Below are 18,221 nucleotides of genomic sequence, written 5' to 3' on the forward strand. Positions count from 1 at the left end.
TTGATGGCTTGGCTTGTGGTGTAGGTCCCTTCTTGATCTGATGTTCTTTGTAGGTGCCTTTATGTAAGGCTCTTCTTCTTGTTTTGTAGTCTTCATTGATAGATGGTAGGCCTTCTTTTCCTTGAGTAGATTTGGCTTGATACTTCAACCTTGTAGATGCCTTTCCTTGATGAGTGTTCTTGAGTTGCCCTTTTCCTTGATGTGTCACCTTAGCTCTGATACCACGTTGAAGAATCTAGGGCTATTAGGTGTAATGTGATTCTTCTTGACTTGATAACAATTTGTGAAGCACTTTTACAATTATCTTAGCTTGATCTTCTTCTTACTATTAGTGAGTGTGTTTCATCAAACTGCTACCAAAAACATAAAGACAAGAACACATATGTTGGCTCTCTGTGAGGGGCAAAACCTCTCTCTCTTAGAGAGGAAAACCCTTTGGTAAGTTTCTCTTATTGAAGCTTCTTATTGATCAATGCCAAACCCTAGAACCTTGACTAGGATGACCTCCAAGAACAAGTAAAGTCCTTCCTCTTTTGTGCACTTGGTTCCCCAGCGCATAGACTTCCTCCTTCTGGCACTTTGCTTTGCAGCACTTCATCCTCCTTCTTTGTTTCTTGTCTAGAGATAGATCTTCCTTGAGTCAGTCTTCTAGATGAGATGTTCCTCTTCTATCCTTTGCTCAAGTAGACTTCTTCTTTTGTTGACCAAATGAGATCCTTCTTGAGATATGGGTGTATGACTGTGCTGTTGTTCTGTTGCGCTAGTTTTCCCACGTGTGGAGGGTACTCTTAGTGAATTAGGGTCCTTTCACCTTCGCTAGAGAGAGAGACTTCTTCGCTTGATTTGGGAGGCCTTGTAGGCCTAATATCTAGCCCAAACACCAACAAATCTTGCACTGAAATGCTACTGCTGTTATATCCGCAATCTGTCCTCCTTCTCTTCGCACGTGTGACTATTTCTAGCCCTAGAAACAGTCCTCTACCTTCGTTGAGTTTCCTCCTTCCTTCGCTGCACTTTTGGAGACCCTTTAGACTTGCTTCTCCTTCCTTTTCTCGACTTATCTCTTCACTGATTTCAGAGCTTGCATTATATGCTTTATGAGGGAGTGGACAACCTCTATATATAGAGGACTGTCCCTCCTCTAGGCCGACATTAGGCCGACATTCTGTCTTCAAGCCGACTTGACCATATCTTCATTTTCTTCATTTTGCTTCTTTTGGAGGATGTTGTTGCATGGAGAGGACTTGCACTTGTCTTGGAGGTATTCCTTTGACCTTATATATAGTGTAACATGCCCTCTAAGGGTCTTATATAAATATATTGACCTTTTGACTTCCTAGAAGCACTTAACCATGTGCTTGACCTACATCAATGAGCAAGAAACTCATTGACAAATAATGTAAAAATAATATTTCTTTTCTTGAATAAATACAAATATCAAAAGTACATTTATGAAGACCGAACCTAGTTACACTTTCTTCAACACACCCAACTTTATGATACCTAATCTCGTCACTACTGAATCTGCTCCTAGTATGATGCTTCGCCACCTCGGAAGGTCATACACTTGGCTTCAACAGGCTGCACAATCATTTGATCCAATCTGGTCAACCATCTTTGACCCAACACATCTCCAAAACACTGCTGTCCTTCACTTGTTAGCTACTGCTCCTGCAATACTGGTTAGGGCACACCACGCTGTCCTCAACCTCCACACAACTCAACGAAACAACCTCCAAAGGCTGCAGTTCATCCTAGAAGAGACCCTCCATGCATACACTGCCTTATAGGGCTGCTATCCTCCCTTAACGTAGCTCCTAAAGGCCTCCTAGCTGCTGGCTAAGGCCTGCGGCCTAGCACAATAGTTGCTGTAGCTTACGCCCCCTCAAAACTCCACCAACCAGCCCTTAAACAACTTTGTTTTGTCCTCCAAATCTGCGGCCTTCCCTGCCTAGCAATCCACATCCAAGAACAACCCTAATCATGCCTCAAAACAACCCTAAGACCTCCATGCTGTCACCTACAACACTTCGGTCTTACCATAGAAATTCCCATGCTGTCCTTGGCTCCTCCATGCTGTCCCTTCTTGTCTCTCCTTGTTGCGAGTAGAATTCCTTTTCTCCACCGAAATTTCAGAGGATGTATTGGTCTCTTGGATGCCTAAATGACTCCATATCACTTCATATTTATACACATATGAAGGCTCAACGTCTAATCTTGAAGTGACACGTCCATTGGCATTCTTTTACATCAAGTTGGCCTACTTGACAACCGATAATTAATTTGTCAACTTCAAAAATCAGCATCTCTCTAATGACAACTCAGATTTGGACGATTTTCATTGCGTTGGAATCGTCTTTCCAAGCACTATCATCCTCATCCATCACATGTTGTAAAACCATCATCGTTTTGTCCCAAATCTCGATGGGTGCCAAAACCCCACACTTGGGTTCCAAGCCCACAAGCTGCCCTTGTGGTGCTTTGCCCTCCAAACCTTGAACCCTGGGGCTTGGAGTACCTCCCAAGCTACACAAATCAACACTCCCTCTTAGTGAGGGAGGTACTTCCAAGACTAGGATGTATCTCGTCATGATCATCACTACTCACAACACTTGCCCAACTCATGGCTCTCACAATTGCAGCAATACCTGTACAGTGAACTACGCCCTTCTCGGAATTGTCGCTGTCACCGCTGGAAGCAATCTGCTTCTTCTTCTTATCTTGTAAGTCTTCCACTCTTTCCATGATTCCTTCTTGGCAGTTGTAGGAGCACCCTTGCTCACCACTGACCACACGCTCTTCTTGGGTTATAGAGTCTCCCTCTAAATCTGCAAGCTCCCTCTCGAACTAGACTCCCTCTGAGTCTTTGGAACCTGGACCTTCTCGGGAAAGTGTACCTTCTTCTCGAGAACCTGTACCTTCTCCTTTGAAGCCTGCATCTGCACCTGCACCTACTCTTGCTTCTTTGGAACCTGTACTTGCTCTGCCTGCTTCTTTCCATGATCCACAGGCTTGGCCGTTAACCTGTAGAGACCATGCTCTCTAACTCCGAGTACAATCCCATCAGACTTAGAGCCTCTGAGCCTGAGTCTTGCCTTCCCATCCTGGAACAAGACCTCAAACCCTTTCCTCTTGATCATCGAGACGGAAATCACGCTATATCTGAGTCCTGGTACAAACAGTACATCTTGGACCCGCATCATACGTCTTGTCTCCATCTTGAATGGCACAACACCCGATCCTTGGATCTCCAACTGACTCTTGTCGCCCAACACCATGTGCAACTTCGAGTCCCATCCAGCTAGAGTCTCAAAAACCTCCTGTGACCCTGTCATATGCTTCGTCGCACCATTGTCCACGTACCATCCATCCTCCGTGATAGTACTCTGCGAGAAATGAGAAATCATAGCAAAGTCCTCCTCTTCCAATCTCCTGGAGAGATCATCCATCTTTGCTGAAGTGGCAACACCGACGACCTGCTTTCCTTTCTTCTTTTCATCATTTCCCTTCTTCTTCTTCGGACATCTCGATGAAAAATGACCCACCTCGCCACAGTTGAAACACTTGACTTTAGTCAAGTCCTTCTTTTGCTTACCCTTCATTTATGATGCAAGTGCCACGTCATCATCCAAAGTTTTCTGCTTCGGCTGAAGATCCTCGTCTCGCAACTCTTCCTGAATGAAGTCATCCCATAGCCTATCTTACTCTGGTAGCTTCTCCCTGGCAACGATCCCTTTGATGAAGGGCTTCCATTCCTTGGTGAACCCTTTCAAGGCAATCCTTACCATATCTCCATCTGAGACAGTCACATCGATGGCAGCAAGCTCATCTTTGACCTGAGACAATCTCGTTAGATACGAGGTCACACTTTCACCCTTTAACATCTTGGTGGACTTCAACTTATCCTCCAATACCAATACCCGGTTCTCGTTCTTATTTTGGAACAAATTTTGAAGAGACACCCACATCTCATGTGCGGTGTTCTTCCTAGACAAATGAGGTATTAGGGCATCCCTCACACCATCTAGGATGATCAGTCTCGCCCTCGCATCCAAATCTTCCCATATTTCTAGCTCCTTAGGGTCGGTTGGCTTCTTGATCTCTTTCTCGGCAAAATCCCAGATCTTGTTGACCTGCAAGATCAACTTGATCCTTTCCTTCCATGGAGTATAGTTGGACAACCCCTATCGGATACCTTTTTGCAACTTCGACATTGTAGTGAACCCTTCACTCACAATGTGACCAACTCCCTCTCACGCTGTACTTCGTTGCGTACAACTTTGATTTACTTACTTCCAAAGTAGCTCAGACACACTCTGATACCATGTTGAATTTCCACGACATTGGGTCTAGGTTAGTGTCTTAAAAAATCACTGACGCTACCTATGCAAGAATCTCAACCATAAAATACTTTGCACAATATACACAATTTTAAACAAAATTGTACAATATGTACAATCCCAATCTTCGTTATATTAAACAAACTGAGTAATACAATAGTCTATGGTTTACAAGATACAATGACAATCTTTGCTGCAACTTCTATGTCGTGTCTCGTCTTGTCGGTCCTTTGCTTTTGTACTGCTCACTAGTAGTGCCTTAGTCCATCAAGGCATCTACACTTCGAGACTCCAAGAGGGCTGCCTCCTATCACTGCTGCAAGTCACGTCTGCTACAATGAACATGGGCTCATCAACTGCTCTCTGGGTAGGCCTAATTCCTGAGCTCCAATCTGCCAAGCTAGCAGCAACTTTCGTCCATCAAAGTGATGCACTTCGACACTAATACTTCACCCAATCTTGCACCAACAAAGTCCTTGTTTGTGGTTGTAGGGTTACTTTGGGTAGCCAACTCGCTACCCTCCACCCAACTCTATGATACCCAATATCGCCATTGCTGAATCTACTCCTAGTATGATGCTTCACCACCTCGGAAGGTCATACACCTGGCTTTAGCAGGCTGCACAATCATCTGATCCAGTCTGGTCAACTATCTTTGACCCAACACATCTCCAAAACACTGTTGTCCTTCACTTGTTAGCTGCTGCTCCTGCAGTACTGGTCAGGGCACACCACGCTGTCGTCAACCTCCACACAACTCAACGAAACAGCTTCCAAAGACAACGGTTCATCCTAGAAGAGATCCTCCATGCATACATTGCCTTATAGGGCTGCTATCCTCCCTGAACGCAGCTCCTAAAGGCCTCCTAGTTGCTGGCTAAGGCCTGCGGCCTAGCACAACAACTGCTGTAGCTTACGGCCCCCTCAAAACTCCACCAACCAGCCCTTAAACAACTCTGTTTTGTCCTCCAAATCTGCAACCTTCCTTGCCCAACAATCCGCACCCAAGAAGAACCCTAATCACGCTTCAAAACAACCCTAAGACCTCCACGCTGTCACCTACAACAATTCAGTCTTACCACAGAAAATCCCACGCTGTCCTTGGCTCCTCCATGCCGTCCCTTCTTGGCTCCCCTTGCTGCGGCTAGACTTCCTTTTCTCCACCAAAATTTTAGAGGATGTATCGCTGTCTTGGATGCCTAAATGACTCCACATCACTTCATATTTATACACATATGAAGGCTCAATGTCTAATCTTGAAGTGACACGTCCATTGGCTCTCTTTTACATCAAGTCGGCCTACTTGACAACCAATAATTAATTTGTCAACTTCAAAAATCAATATCTCTCTAATGACAACTCGGATTCGGACGATTTTCATTGCGTTGGAATCGTCTTTCCAAGCACTATCATCCTCATCCATCACATGTCGTAAATCCATCATCGTTTTGTCCCAAATCTCGATGGGTGCCAAAACCCCACACTTGGGTTCCAAGCCCACAAGCTGCCCTTGTGGTGCTTTGCCCTCCAAACCCTGAACCCTGGGGCTTGGAGTACCTCCCAAGCTACACAAATCAATAGGAAAGACAGTGTCATGGTAAAAAGGTCTTGGTTTGTCTCAACTCGATTTGATTCTACTAGAGGAAGAGTTTGACTGGGTTTTCCCCTTCATAGGGGTTTTGACCTTGGCTGTGTGCCTATATCCGGTGTCCTATTTTGTGTTCTTCTTGTTTGGCATTTATCTTGTTGATGAACAAAACTTTATAATGATAATGAAGAATTAATCTAATCACAAGAACTTGTCAAAGTTTGAGAAATCATTAATAAAATTCTAATCAAGCACTGCCCTAGATTTCTCAACAATCTTCTCTTTAGAAGCCAAAAGGACTTGGCTATATCGACCAAAAGAGATAGATGTAATTCACCTTTTGAGCCTGAAAGACTTGGCTAGGTCATAAAGGACTTTGACCAGAAAGGTCAATGGTCCAAAGGCAAATTCTCTCTCAAGAAGCTAGAATAATTTGGATGCCTAGGTTAGGTCATGACCAAAGCAGATTGATACATTTGCCTAGGGAGCCATAAAGGATTTTGGCCAACCTTGGTTATATAAGGAGTTATATTGCCCACTCTAGGATGGAGTTATCTATAAACATGCATCAATATGGCAAGCTCATGAACTTTTCTTATGTAGGAGAAATTTCAGCGAAGGGGAAATATGTTGTAAAGAATACCTCTCTCGCTAAGAGGGAGTGTTGATTTTTATGTAGCATCAGGAGGTATTTCCACATGCTAAGAGGCCTCCCAATTCAACCAAGGAAAATTATAAAAAATAAAATCGAAAGTTTAAGTTTTGGAGTTTATGTACGCTCCAAGTTGACAGGTCGGCCCCACCATGAATGGGTGTGACCCTTGGTCAAACACACTTGAAAAGTATAAATACACAAGAAGTCAACATTATTTCGACCATCCAACAACACAACATCTTCTACATGAGATATTTACGCGTGTGAACAAAATGGAAGCAAAGGGTTTGAAGTTTGACTGAATTCCAGTTTGACTACCATTGACTGAGGTTAATCGCATGGATTTCTAACCGTAGACTTTGTCTGCAGGCCGAGTTGACTTGACCACATCAAATTTTGATAGTTGACCAGCATTGACTTTTCTGTTATTGGGTGGTTTGACTGACTAGTATTTGACTAGGTTTGATTGGTACTTTGGGTTTGGTTTTTGTCACAGATATCTATAGAATTTACGTAATTGTGAACCTTGCTGAAGAACAATTTCTCTTAGAAGAAAAGTTGTCGGGTTTTCTCCCAAGTTTGGGTTTTCCAGGGAAAATTTGTTGTCTCTTTATGTTCCTACTGTTTTTCATTATATTACTGTTGAGATATTTAGTGTATAATTGCTCAATGATATCAATGGCTTAAAAGATAATTTGATGAAGATTATTAGGAAGTAATTATCAGATCAGAAAATCAGATTCTACCATACTTGTCGAAAATTCAACAATTGAAAAGGTGGTTAGAGAAGTTACGGCTGGGTCATTGAGATAAAAAGTATAAAAGACTTTTTAGAGAGAAAGACTGAGAGATTCATGAGAGAGAGAGAGAGCATTCAGTTCATTGAATGAAGAGGGAGGAGAGTTGAGAGGAAGAGAAGGTTAGCAAAGAAGGGCACAAACTTCAAGGAGGGAAGCACACATCCCAAGGCAGAATCGTACAACAAGAGGCCATACAACAACAAGCCATACAACAAAATTCATGCATGTTTTCCAATGAAAAATTGTATAGCATTAATTGTTGTATTAGACTACTTGGTAGGCACAAAAATTGAGGATTTCAGGCACAAAAGGAGAGAGGGTCATACAACATTAATTGCTGAAGTAGATTGTGTAATTTTCTGAGTTAAAATCTGAAGTGGGCATGAAAAATGAGGTGTCTAGAAAGTGCAAATAGGGAAAATTTCAACTGCATACTTCTCTTGTCTAAGGAAGATCTCACCTATCTGCTGCCACACCTCAAATCCCAAAAAATAGTGTATCATGCCAATGTTCTTCATCTTAAGCTCTGCAACTAAGTCTCTCTTGCATATCTTTATGAGTTTCTCTGACCCTGTGAGAAAGAGGTCATCCACATGTGGTACTCGAATGAGTGGATCATCACCAACTAGTATGTAGTACATGTTGGGATCCTCCTCACTCTTATCTATCTATCTTATCTTATCTAGACACGCACTCTGAAGTTAATCAGTCCTGAAACCCACGAAATCTAGCTATCTGGCCATCCAACCACTACATAATCTGGCTATGTAGCCACCATCACAATTTGTATATCCAACCTGTTGACCGCTACATGTCAATGACCCATAGTAGTTCACCCCCTTTTTTCGCAAAGGGATAGAGCCTGATCGATGTGTCCGTGCCATCCAGCTATCATCATCACCCTGACTTCCAAGTGGCTAGATGTTATGTAAACCCATTCTGCATATGTATAATGTAAATAATCTCAGCAGCCTTGTGTCATGTATGTAATGACCTGGGTAAACCTACCTTTCTAGTGATGATCTCCATTTTAGGAGGTTTTTTCATCTCACCGATTCATTTTCGAATAATCGGCAAAGTTTTTCTCTCCAATCTTACCCCAAAGCTGGAATGGATTTTGTCATTAGGATCTTAGGCGAGTCCTAGTGTTCTAGATCGAGTCTATGTAAAAGTAATTGGGAATAATCCTAACTATTTGGTTAGATTATTTTATTACAAGTTGCTTGGTCTGCTAGATTATACTTGTGTCGCAGAAATGGGTAATTTGTGAGGGTCTATTACAAATGGGTTTTCCCCCTTGTGATGTAAAAAAATATGAAAATCATGATGTAAAGTGTCTTGAGGGTTGGAAAAATAATTTATCCCCTCATAGGTTATTTAATTAAATTTTCTGGCCCAAAATTAATTAAAATCCTAAGCCAGAAATTTAATTAATTCTAGGTCCTAGGTAAATTTAAATTTTCCAAAGGCAAAATTCGTCGGCCTTAAAAAATTAAATTTTAAGAGGTCCAGAGATTAAGGAAAATTAATTATTTTGATAAATTTTAAACCTTTGATCCCTAGGTTAAGTCAAAGTCAATTTTTTGGAGCAATTAACTCAAAAATTTAATTTTTGAGTTAATTAAAATGCATTTAAATGAAAAATTTTGAATTTCCTAAAAAATTAAATATTTCAACGGATGAGATTAAAAGAAATTTTGATCTTCATCAACGGTCGAGATTACTTCGACGAGGATCACCCAAACTAGCCGTTGGAGGATTTATCTTTAAATTGGAGGTCATTTGTCAGTTGATTGATCCGATCTTTGAGTCGCGTGCTTAACAAGAAGCTCTGATGTAATTTTTTTTTTTTGATAATAAAGAAAGACTTTGGGGTTAAATTCTGCTGGTATTACTCTTCATGGGAATGCTATAAGATGTTTTGTTTCATGCATAATTTTTTCTAAAGCCATTGACGATAGCTTCTGAAGAGTGATTTGAGTACAAGTATCTTGCTCAGTCACTAGGGTTTGAATAATAATTTAAATTTTGAACGTAATAGCAGGTATCTCTATTTGTCTAAGTTTTATTATTATTTTTTTGCTTTATTTTTAATGGTTGGATCGAGTTTTGCAGGGAAATCTTGATTTAGATCCTTGGGCATTAGGGGAAGTTTTCAGTTAAACCAACCAACTCCCAATTTGTGTTTCCTGAAGAACCCAACTAAATTAATTCCGGGCTTATCATAAGATTTTTTGTTTTATTGATGGATGAGGGTTTCAAGTTAGCACCTCCTATTTTTTTTTATTATTTTTTTTGTGGCATAATGATAGATCTGGCTACTTAGAGCCTTCAACTTTTAACTATTTAATTGGGTTTTTAATTTCATCATTGTATATATTGTTTTTGTCATTTCAAGTACACATCTGAAAGAAATTTTTTGCTTGAAACCAGATCTAGGCCCTGGAGGGTAAGATCTGGCCTCAATATCACTTGACAGGGATATTATTAAGAATTTTTATAGCATAAGGGTTTTAAATTCAGATCTAAGGTCTTCTGGTTTTTTTTTTGAAGTAGAGATATACTGGTTTGAAATTTAAATCTTTTTGGGTTTTTTCTGGAGTTTTTCAGCTACCATTTTTTTGCCTGGAAGCCTCTCAAAATTCTATTGCTGTCTCTTGTTGCATTTTTCCATATTTTTCGCTGCGTTTTGACTCTGGAAAAATTTTGAAATTCATGTCACTGTCTGGGTGTTTTTTTTTGTTTTTTGTTTTTTTAGAAATTCCTGCAATTCTCTCCCTTGCTTACTGCCTTCTCCATCTTGCTAACCCACAACCACTCCTCCCATCTCTCGCTGCCAAGACCCGCGTATCCCTTCTCCTCATTCTCGCTCTCGTCTGTCTCTTCTCCTCTCCGCTGCCGCCAGAGCCTGCATACACAACACCAACAAAAAATTCAATTTCGTTTTTTTTTTTTAATCCTTTTGTTTGTTATGACTTAGGATTTGTTTCTTTTTTTTCAATCTCATTTTTTTTTAAACTTTATTTTAGGTTTGGGCTTTACGTTAATTCATTTTGTTTTTTCGATTTTTTATCTTTATTTTTATTTTGATTTGATTTGATTTTTTGTTTTACATTTTTTTATTTTACCTAGGACTTAGATTTGTGTTTTGATTTTTGTTTAAAAAACATTAAAAAACTAAAAAATTTAAGACATTTTGGTGACATTGAAATTGTGAATGAAATAAATCAAAAGAAGATCTAAGCTTTCACATTTAAAAAATTAAATTTTTATGTGGCCTGCGGCCCCTTAAAAATTTAAATTTAATTAAGGTCTTTTGATTTTTATCTTTTTCACATTAAAAAATTTAATTAAACATTTGTCACATTAAATTTGCTTCACAAACTTAGCACATTAAAAATTTACCTAAGGGATAATTAAACTCTAATCTAAAGTTCCTTGCTATCTTTTTTGTGTTAAGTGTAGAATTTTAAAGGGAAAATTTTGTGGTATTGATTTCTCTATTGTCAAACATGATTAATGTTTTAGAATTGTATCTAAAGATTGACAATAGGACAAAGATAACTTTTTCTAGTTCTGGATTATTGAAGAAAATCATTTTAATTCTAGAATCATATATTGCTTAGCAGTTAAATTTCATAGCTCTTCATGGTATTTAATTACTAGAAAATATTGCATGATAAAGTTTTGAGCATTTACATTTAATCGTTCATGATCGTCACTTTCATCACATTTATAAATTTCTCTGGATAACTTGTTTTCATTTAGTTTATGGTTAATTGAATATTAAGGCACTGGTCTAAAATCATTTCTATCTTGAGGTTGTATTTGTCTTAATTGTTTGATCCATCCATCTCGGTTAACTAGGACTTGTTTTATATTCTACAAGTTGTTCATCCATAAGTCTCCTAGTGCCTATGTTCCACAGGTTTCCTTCATTTATTTACCCCTAGGGAGTCACGACTACCCCCCTTGACTTGTCTAGGAGAGAGTCTAAACGGAGTGAGTAAGGATAAGAGTGACAACCCTTATTCTGAGCATTGTCGCGGTGCTTGGACACTTTGTGCGACAACACAACCACAACACAATTTGGCTATCCAGCAGCCAGCTACAACACTCATGGCTATCTGACCATGATGGTCGACAATTACAATCACACAAACAAGGCAGAATCTCAAGATCAAGCTGATCTCTCACTAACCTCTAGCTAACTAGCACCCAAGCTATCAATCAACAGAGATTTATAGGCCAAGGGGAATGCCCTTTTAGGTTTCCTCAAGTTTTATTTATTGACCCTTTATTATTCTCTTTTGACCCCTCAATTACATCTCTGATTAAACTTATATTAATTATATATATTTCTTCATGTGCTCTCTAACTAAGGTCCTATATTCCATGACAAACACATGCAAATTGCTTGGGGAATGGGAATTAGGCCAAATATCTTTGTTCTCAGTAGGATCATAAATAGAATCACATAAAATGTCTCAACCATATAATAAACATCAATTGTGGAGTCTAGCATTCTAGACACGCACTCTGAAGTTAATCAGTCTCGAAACCAACGAAATCTAGCTATCTAACCATCCAACCACTACATAATCTGGCTATGCAGCCACCATCACAATCTGTATAACCAGACACAACACAATTTGGCTATCCAGCAACTAGCTACAACACTCATGGCTATCTGACCATGATGGTCAACAAGTACAATCACACAAACAAGTCAGAATCTCAAGATCAAGCTGATCTCTCACTAACCTCTAGCTAACTAGCACCCAAGCTATCAATCAACACGGATTTATAGGCCAAGGGGAATGCCCTTTGGGTTTTCCTCAATTTTTATTTATTGACCCTTCATTATTCTCTCTTGACCCATCAATTACATCTCCGATTAAAAATATATTAATTATATTTATTTCTCATGTACTCTCCAACTAAGGTCCTATATTCCATGAAAAACACATGCAAATTGCTTGGGGAATAGGAAATAGGCCAAATATCTTTGTTCTCAGTAGGATCATAAATAGAATCACATGAAATGTCTCAACCATATTATAAACATCACGTGTGGAGTCTCGCATTCTCATGGTGCTCCCTGAAGCAATGCTTGCAATAAGGGTGGTATATTAAAATAATATAAACATAAAAAATGAAGATGCCAAATCATCAATATATTTGATTATATGCCAAGCTGTTGCTCGTTGAGTTTGGGGGCTGCTGCAAAATAACTGCTTCATGACTTATTTTAATATATCTTTTGGAGTCTTCTTAGAGGAATGTTAGTGTCTATGTGCCCTCTATGGTGACTTCTACAATGTACATAGATATGCTTGTCTAGTCCAGTTCACATTTTCCATGCTTTTAGGGATCGACCACTGTTTCATTTAAAGGCTAAAGGGTCCAAGTTGTGTCCGCTTCAATTTTGTAATCTATAGCTATTGTTAGTTGCTCATTTGCGGACCCCTTTTTTCTTCGAGCCTGTCAATATTTTGACTGTATAGGTGTACTCAATTTGTGGCATTATTCTGTGTGTATTTTACTAGCATAATTTTATATCGACACTAAAATTGTCCTTCATTTAGCTTGTCATTGGCCTTTCTCAATTCTTCTCAATGTTATTCCCTTTTTCTGTCATCAAATTCTCTACCTTCACCCTGCTACCATATAATAATCCTAATATCACTAGTGCCTTTAAGGGCACTCTTCTAATATTCTTGTCCTACAGTCCTATCCCTCTACCCTTGTGGGACTGTCAAAATAACATAAAATCATGCCTCGTCTGATCTGGGAACAATGTGATTGTATGATTGTTGATTATTCCCTTCACCACAGAACATGACTTTGGATATATTAGCTCCATTGAAATCAATACAAGGGCCTATGTCCGATGCTTCTCGTAGCATACTAAAAAGTAAACTAACATTATTATTGTATGTTCAAAATAACTTGATTTGAGATCAACATGAACTAGTACTAAGTTTTGGAGATTGACAAGCATAAACAGTATTTGTATGTTTAGCTGTGTTCATTCCAATGCTTCAATCTGCAACTTTGAATTCCTGCAATACGTCTTAGGAAGGCCCAACTTTTGAGTTGCTTAGTGATGGATAAATTTAAGTTCTCAAGAAGTTTGAAATTTTGTGGATTTTGTGCAGCATTGACACCTGAGCTGAAGGCAACCCTGGACAAGTTCATTACATCAAATAAAGTGGTTCTTTTCATGAAAGGAACAAAGGATTTTCCCCAGTGTGGGTTTTCAAACACTGTTGTACAGATATTGAAGTCTTTGAATGTGCCATTTGAAACCTTCAATATTCTTGAGAATGAAACATTGCGCCAGGGATTAAAGCAATACTCCAGCTGGCCCACATTTCCCCAACTCTATATTGATGGAGAGTTTTTTGGTGGATGTGACATTACTATTGGTAAGTTATGCTGGCTTATCTTGTTATTGTAATCGAAGGAATTTTCTGTGAATTTGACACTATGGATGGTTTGAATTTTGGAATTCTATATATGTACTAATATTTATGAAACCTTTATGGAGATGTTTATACTTCATTCTATTCATTGTCTGGAAGTAGGCATTAAAGGAAAACGAATTTAATTGTTTTCAATTAAGGTGATAACCCAGTCTGTGCTTGGTACAAATCCAATGGTAGGCAGAGTCCCCACTTTTTGGAGAGAGTCCTGACAGGTTGGATGATTTCCTCCATTCTCAGCATGCTGAAAAATTTATAATGTTTTAGAGGTTTTTCAATTCAATATATGGTTGGTTATTGGAATTTATCGAGAATAATTGGTAATAACACATACGATAGGTTAAGAGGGAATGCGTCAGTTATTGCTTTATTATCATTACCTTCTATATCATTATGGGATGGGGATGCATACGCGCGACGCCTAGAACGCACCTCAAATTTTTCAAGGGAAGGCAGGTTGGGGATGGCAATAGTATATATATATAATTCAGAAGTTCAGAATTAACTATTAACATTTGTAGTTGCTTCAAACTTCTAAGCATAGCAAGATATAGTATATGGTATTATGCACAACCCTTACACTTTGCTAAATTTTAAAAATCTTGAGCAATTAAAAAAGGGCTAAGTGACATTCCATTATTGGCTGTCAGACATAAGCAGAATGCAATTTAGCTTTAGGAAACTCAAGTGTAACTATTTTTCAGTTTGTAGTAAGGTCTGTTACCACACAATCTAGCAGGTCCTAGGGAGGGAAAATCTATAGGATGAAGAGCTAGACTAAGTGCTAACAATGGGACAATGGTCCACTGTCACCACAGCCAAAGTCCCCCTGCTCTTTACGGACTTTCACTAATGGGAGGAGTCCCGATATGATTATGATCACCTATGATAGATATTCTAAGTTTGAAGGTACAAGGTGATGGAGCTAGAACTCATTCAAAGAGAGGCTCAATAAAGGCACGAGGCTTCAAAGAAGCAAATTGCTTTCTAAGAAAAGCCCTAGAAACGAAGGCACAAGACCTAGGGTTTGAGGTTTTTCGATGGTAATAGGTATTCACAAGGTCAAGGCCCGAGAGAAAAAAAGGGCTTTTTATGATTTACTCTACCGAGTACTAAGCTCATACAACCCTCAAAGAAGTCCTCAAATTGAGGGAGAAGAATCTAGGGTCTCCCTCTTGGAGCCAACTGTTATCACCAAAAAATTGATCATCTAGCCTAATTTACTAGATGGATCGAAGTACACCATGTAAAGCCAATTTTACCATAGTAAAATTTCTTTCACTGTGAGAAATTACTTAATAAACCACCTTTGTTAAGTAATTTATAATTAAACCCATGAAGAATAATTAAATAAATCACTATTTATTTTATTTTCTTTTAGGATTAATTAATTAAACCATTGTTCAATTATTATTCCTTGTCATATTTGACCCAATTATGAAAAATCAACAAATAAATTATTAGTTATTTTATTTTTCTCTAGGAATAATTAATTAATCACTAATTAATTATTATTCCTTGTCAAATTTGACTAAATCCTTTAGGAATAATTAAATAAATCATTATTTGTTTATTATTTCTTAACCAATTTCTTGAGATGATAAATAAATCATTTTTTTTTTTGTAAACTACGGCGGAACCTTTCTTTTTCTATTACTGCAAATCAAAACCACTACATACTTGTGGTGGCCTCAACTCGCCCCAAGGGGAAACCGAGTTTATTGGCCACCTTAAATTTTTAACAGCCATCCAAAAATAGAAAGTTCTAATTCTTCTTGTCCATGCTAAATATACTAAACAGTCATAAAGATTTCTATTGTTTCGACTCTGCATTCTAAATTTCAAAAAGGAACTAAAGATGCTGCTCTACTGACTTAAACTTTCTTGAAACCAGCATATATACATATCTTCCATTATTGCGCCGCAATGTCTGTCTGCTGCTCCACTTCTTTCTTGATGTCTGGGTGGCAGTCCTTTATCTGCTGTTGTATTTTATCCATTTTTCGGTCCTGCATTAACAGAGTAATCTGGATGTTCTTCAGTTCTTTCCTTAGATTTGGAATTCCTTGAGAAAGCTCTGCCATTTCCATCGCTACTTGCTCCATTGCCTTAGCGAGCAGTCTTTTCATTACCCAGTATACGTGTAGAGCCTGCTTATATAGAGTCATACGGCCTCTCGTGTTTCCTGGATCCGGGAGGAGATATTCCCAATCTTCCATTTCAGAGTCTGATTGTCCCTGGGTTGCTTCCTCTTCCAGTTGCTGAATTATCCTTCTATTGTCCTTGTTGGTGTTCTCACAATAAGCTCTCTCTGCGAACTGAATCTTTTTTCCTATGGATCTTCTGGATTTTCTAGCAGATGTAGTTGCGTGTTCTTCCCGGTAAACTCCTGCTCTTCCCCTTCCCCTTCCGCGTTGTCTCCGTCTCCCTCCTGTGCCTCCTCTATTCCTGTAGTGTCCTCTGCCTCCCCGACTCTTCGTGCCCGAGGCACTGCCGAACTCACGACCTCCTTCTCGTCCTTGACCTCTCCATTCTTCATCTTCCCTGGTCTCCTGCTTGTCATTCGTCCCGGGCTTTACTACCCTCCTGGTCTTCTCTCGTGCCTGCTCCCCTCTGCCCTGGTCCGAGTCATACATCTCTATATCATCCTCTGAATCTTCCTGGACAATTAAGATATCCTCAGCCATTTCTTCTTCCGCTATTCCTTTTCCTTTCTTTTCCTGGCTGCTTCGTTCTCCATTGGCTTCACTCCCATCGTTCCTCGGCCTTCTTCTTGTCGCCATTCGACCCTTACCTTCTGCACTGTCTGTTTGGATTTTCCAGCTCCTCTGTCCTCCTGCTATCTTGGTCCGAACCCTCGCCACCCTGCCTCTTCGCCAACTCTCTATTGTTTCCTTTCGCATTTGCTTACCTTTATCCCGCTTTCCTTTTTTATGTCTTCGTCTCTTCCGATTTCTCGTGGCTTCCTTTGCCCGTTCTGCTTGCCACTTGTTACCACCATCACCGCCTGCGTCCTTTCGTCCTTCCTTCGTACTGTCATACTCCTGTTTGATTTCTGACATTCTGTCATTTCCACCTCCCTCTGTCACCACTCCATCAACGTTCCTTCTTGAGATGCGCTCTCTTCTGATGATCTCTCTACCCTTATTCATGATTACTTGACCCTCCTTTGTCCCGTCCTTCCTTCTCACCTGATTGGAATTTATTGCTCTGTACCCCATCGAAATCAACCCGATCGGGGACAATCATTTATTTATTTATTATTTCTAAATAAAAGTTTAAATATTTTTTCCCTCCTAACCAAATATAATAAAATATTTTAAGTGGTTATTCCAAGAATGGGGTTAATAATATTTTATTATTGCTCATTATTCGAGGATAACTCAATATTTTGTTATAAATAGAAGGGTTTTCCATTCATTATTCACTTTTGATTATTTTCATTGTTGCACTCACTGCGTAACTCTGATTATTTTCACTGTCGCACACCATTTTTTGCTGGGTTTACACATTATAGAGGAGAGAGACTCTACACAAGCTGAAGACGTTTGAGGATAGCCAAGAGCCCATCCCATAGAGGGGGACTGGTAACATTTATTTGTTCTCTTTACAGGTGTTATAATAAAATCTATTCTTGGTTTCCATTGGATGATTGGAGTTATTACTGTTTCTTTTTGTTGTTTAACTATGATTGTGGCATAGATCAGGACTTTGGCAGGTTTTGTTTCTATTAGTTGTTGCAGATCTACAATGTTTAGCAGCCATTTATATTGTTGAGATTGTTTGTCATCCACAACTTTAAGTGTTTTCTTTTCGTACATCTTTGAGAAGAAATCACTACAACAAAACTGGCGACTCTGCTAGGGAATTCTAATTGTCGTTAAAAAATTGGTGACTCCGCTGGTTTTATACTTCAGATCCAGAAACCTCGGTGACCTTCAGTTTTCGGCTTAGAGTTTCTTTTTTTCCTATCTCTTAATGTTGTTTTCTAGCTTTTAAACCCTAGATCTGTTAAATTTCTAACTTCCGCAAGTTTTCTGGTCTTTTCCGCGGGTCACAGGAACCAGCCGTGACAGAGACGATTGTTTTTTCCGAGATTTGCCGACTGAGAATCAAGGAGCAAAAATCACACATTTTAGCCCAAAAAGTGCAATTTGGAGTCCAGAGCGCACCTTTCAGCCCAAAAAGTGTGATCTCACCTAAAAACAGGTTAGTACTTGTGATTTTAGGGTTTTCGGGTTTTTATCAGATCTGTTTCTGGGTTTTGCCGAGAGTTGTCTATTGGGTTGTTTGACCTCTGTCTCATCCCACTTAGGCCTTGATCTACTCTGATTTACTCGTCGAAGTGGA

General features: G+C 39.2%; 1 protein-coding gene across 2 annotated transcripts in view; it reads left to right on the top strand.

Moving 5' to 3' along the window:
* CXIP1 (CAX interacting protein 1) overlaps positions 1–18,221 on the top strand; it is a 99,974-nt gene that overhangs the window by 18,841 nt on the left and 62,912 nt on the right. For both annotated transcript variants that reach the window (XM_089403010.1, XM_089403009.1), the window contains exon 2: positions 13,545–13,814. In XM_089403010.1, coding sequence (XP_089259136.1) covers positions 13,545–13,814 — 270 coding nt within the window. The remainder of the gene's footprint in view (positions 1–13,544; positions 13,815–18,221) is intronic.

Source organism: Pinus tabuliformis, chromosome 2_1 (genome assembly GCF_031772625.1).
Source record: "Pinus tabuliformis cultivar Carrire ecotype Pingquan chromosome 2_1, CPIR1, whole genome shotgun sequence".
Taxonomy (NCBI): domain Eukaryota; kingdom Viridiplantae; phylum Streptophyta; class Pinopsida; order Pinales; family Pinaceae; genus Pinus; species Pinus tabuliformis.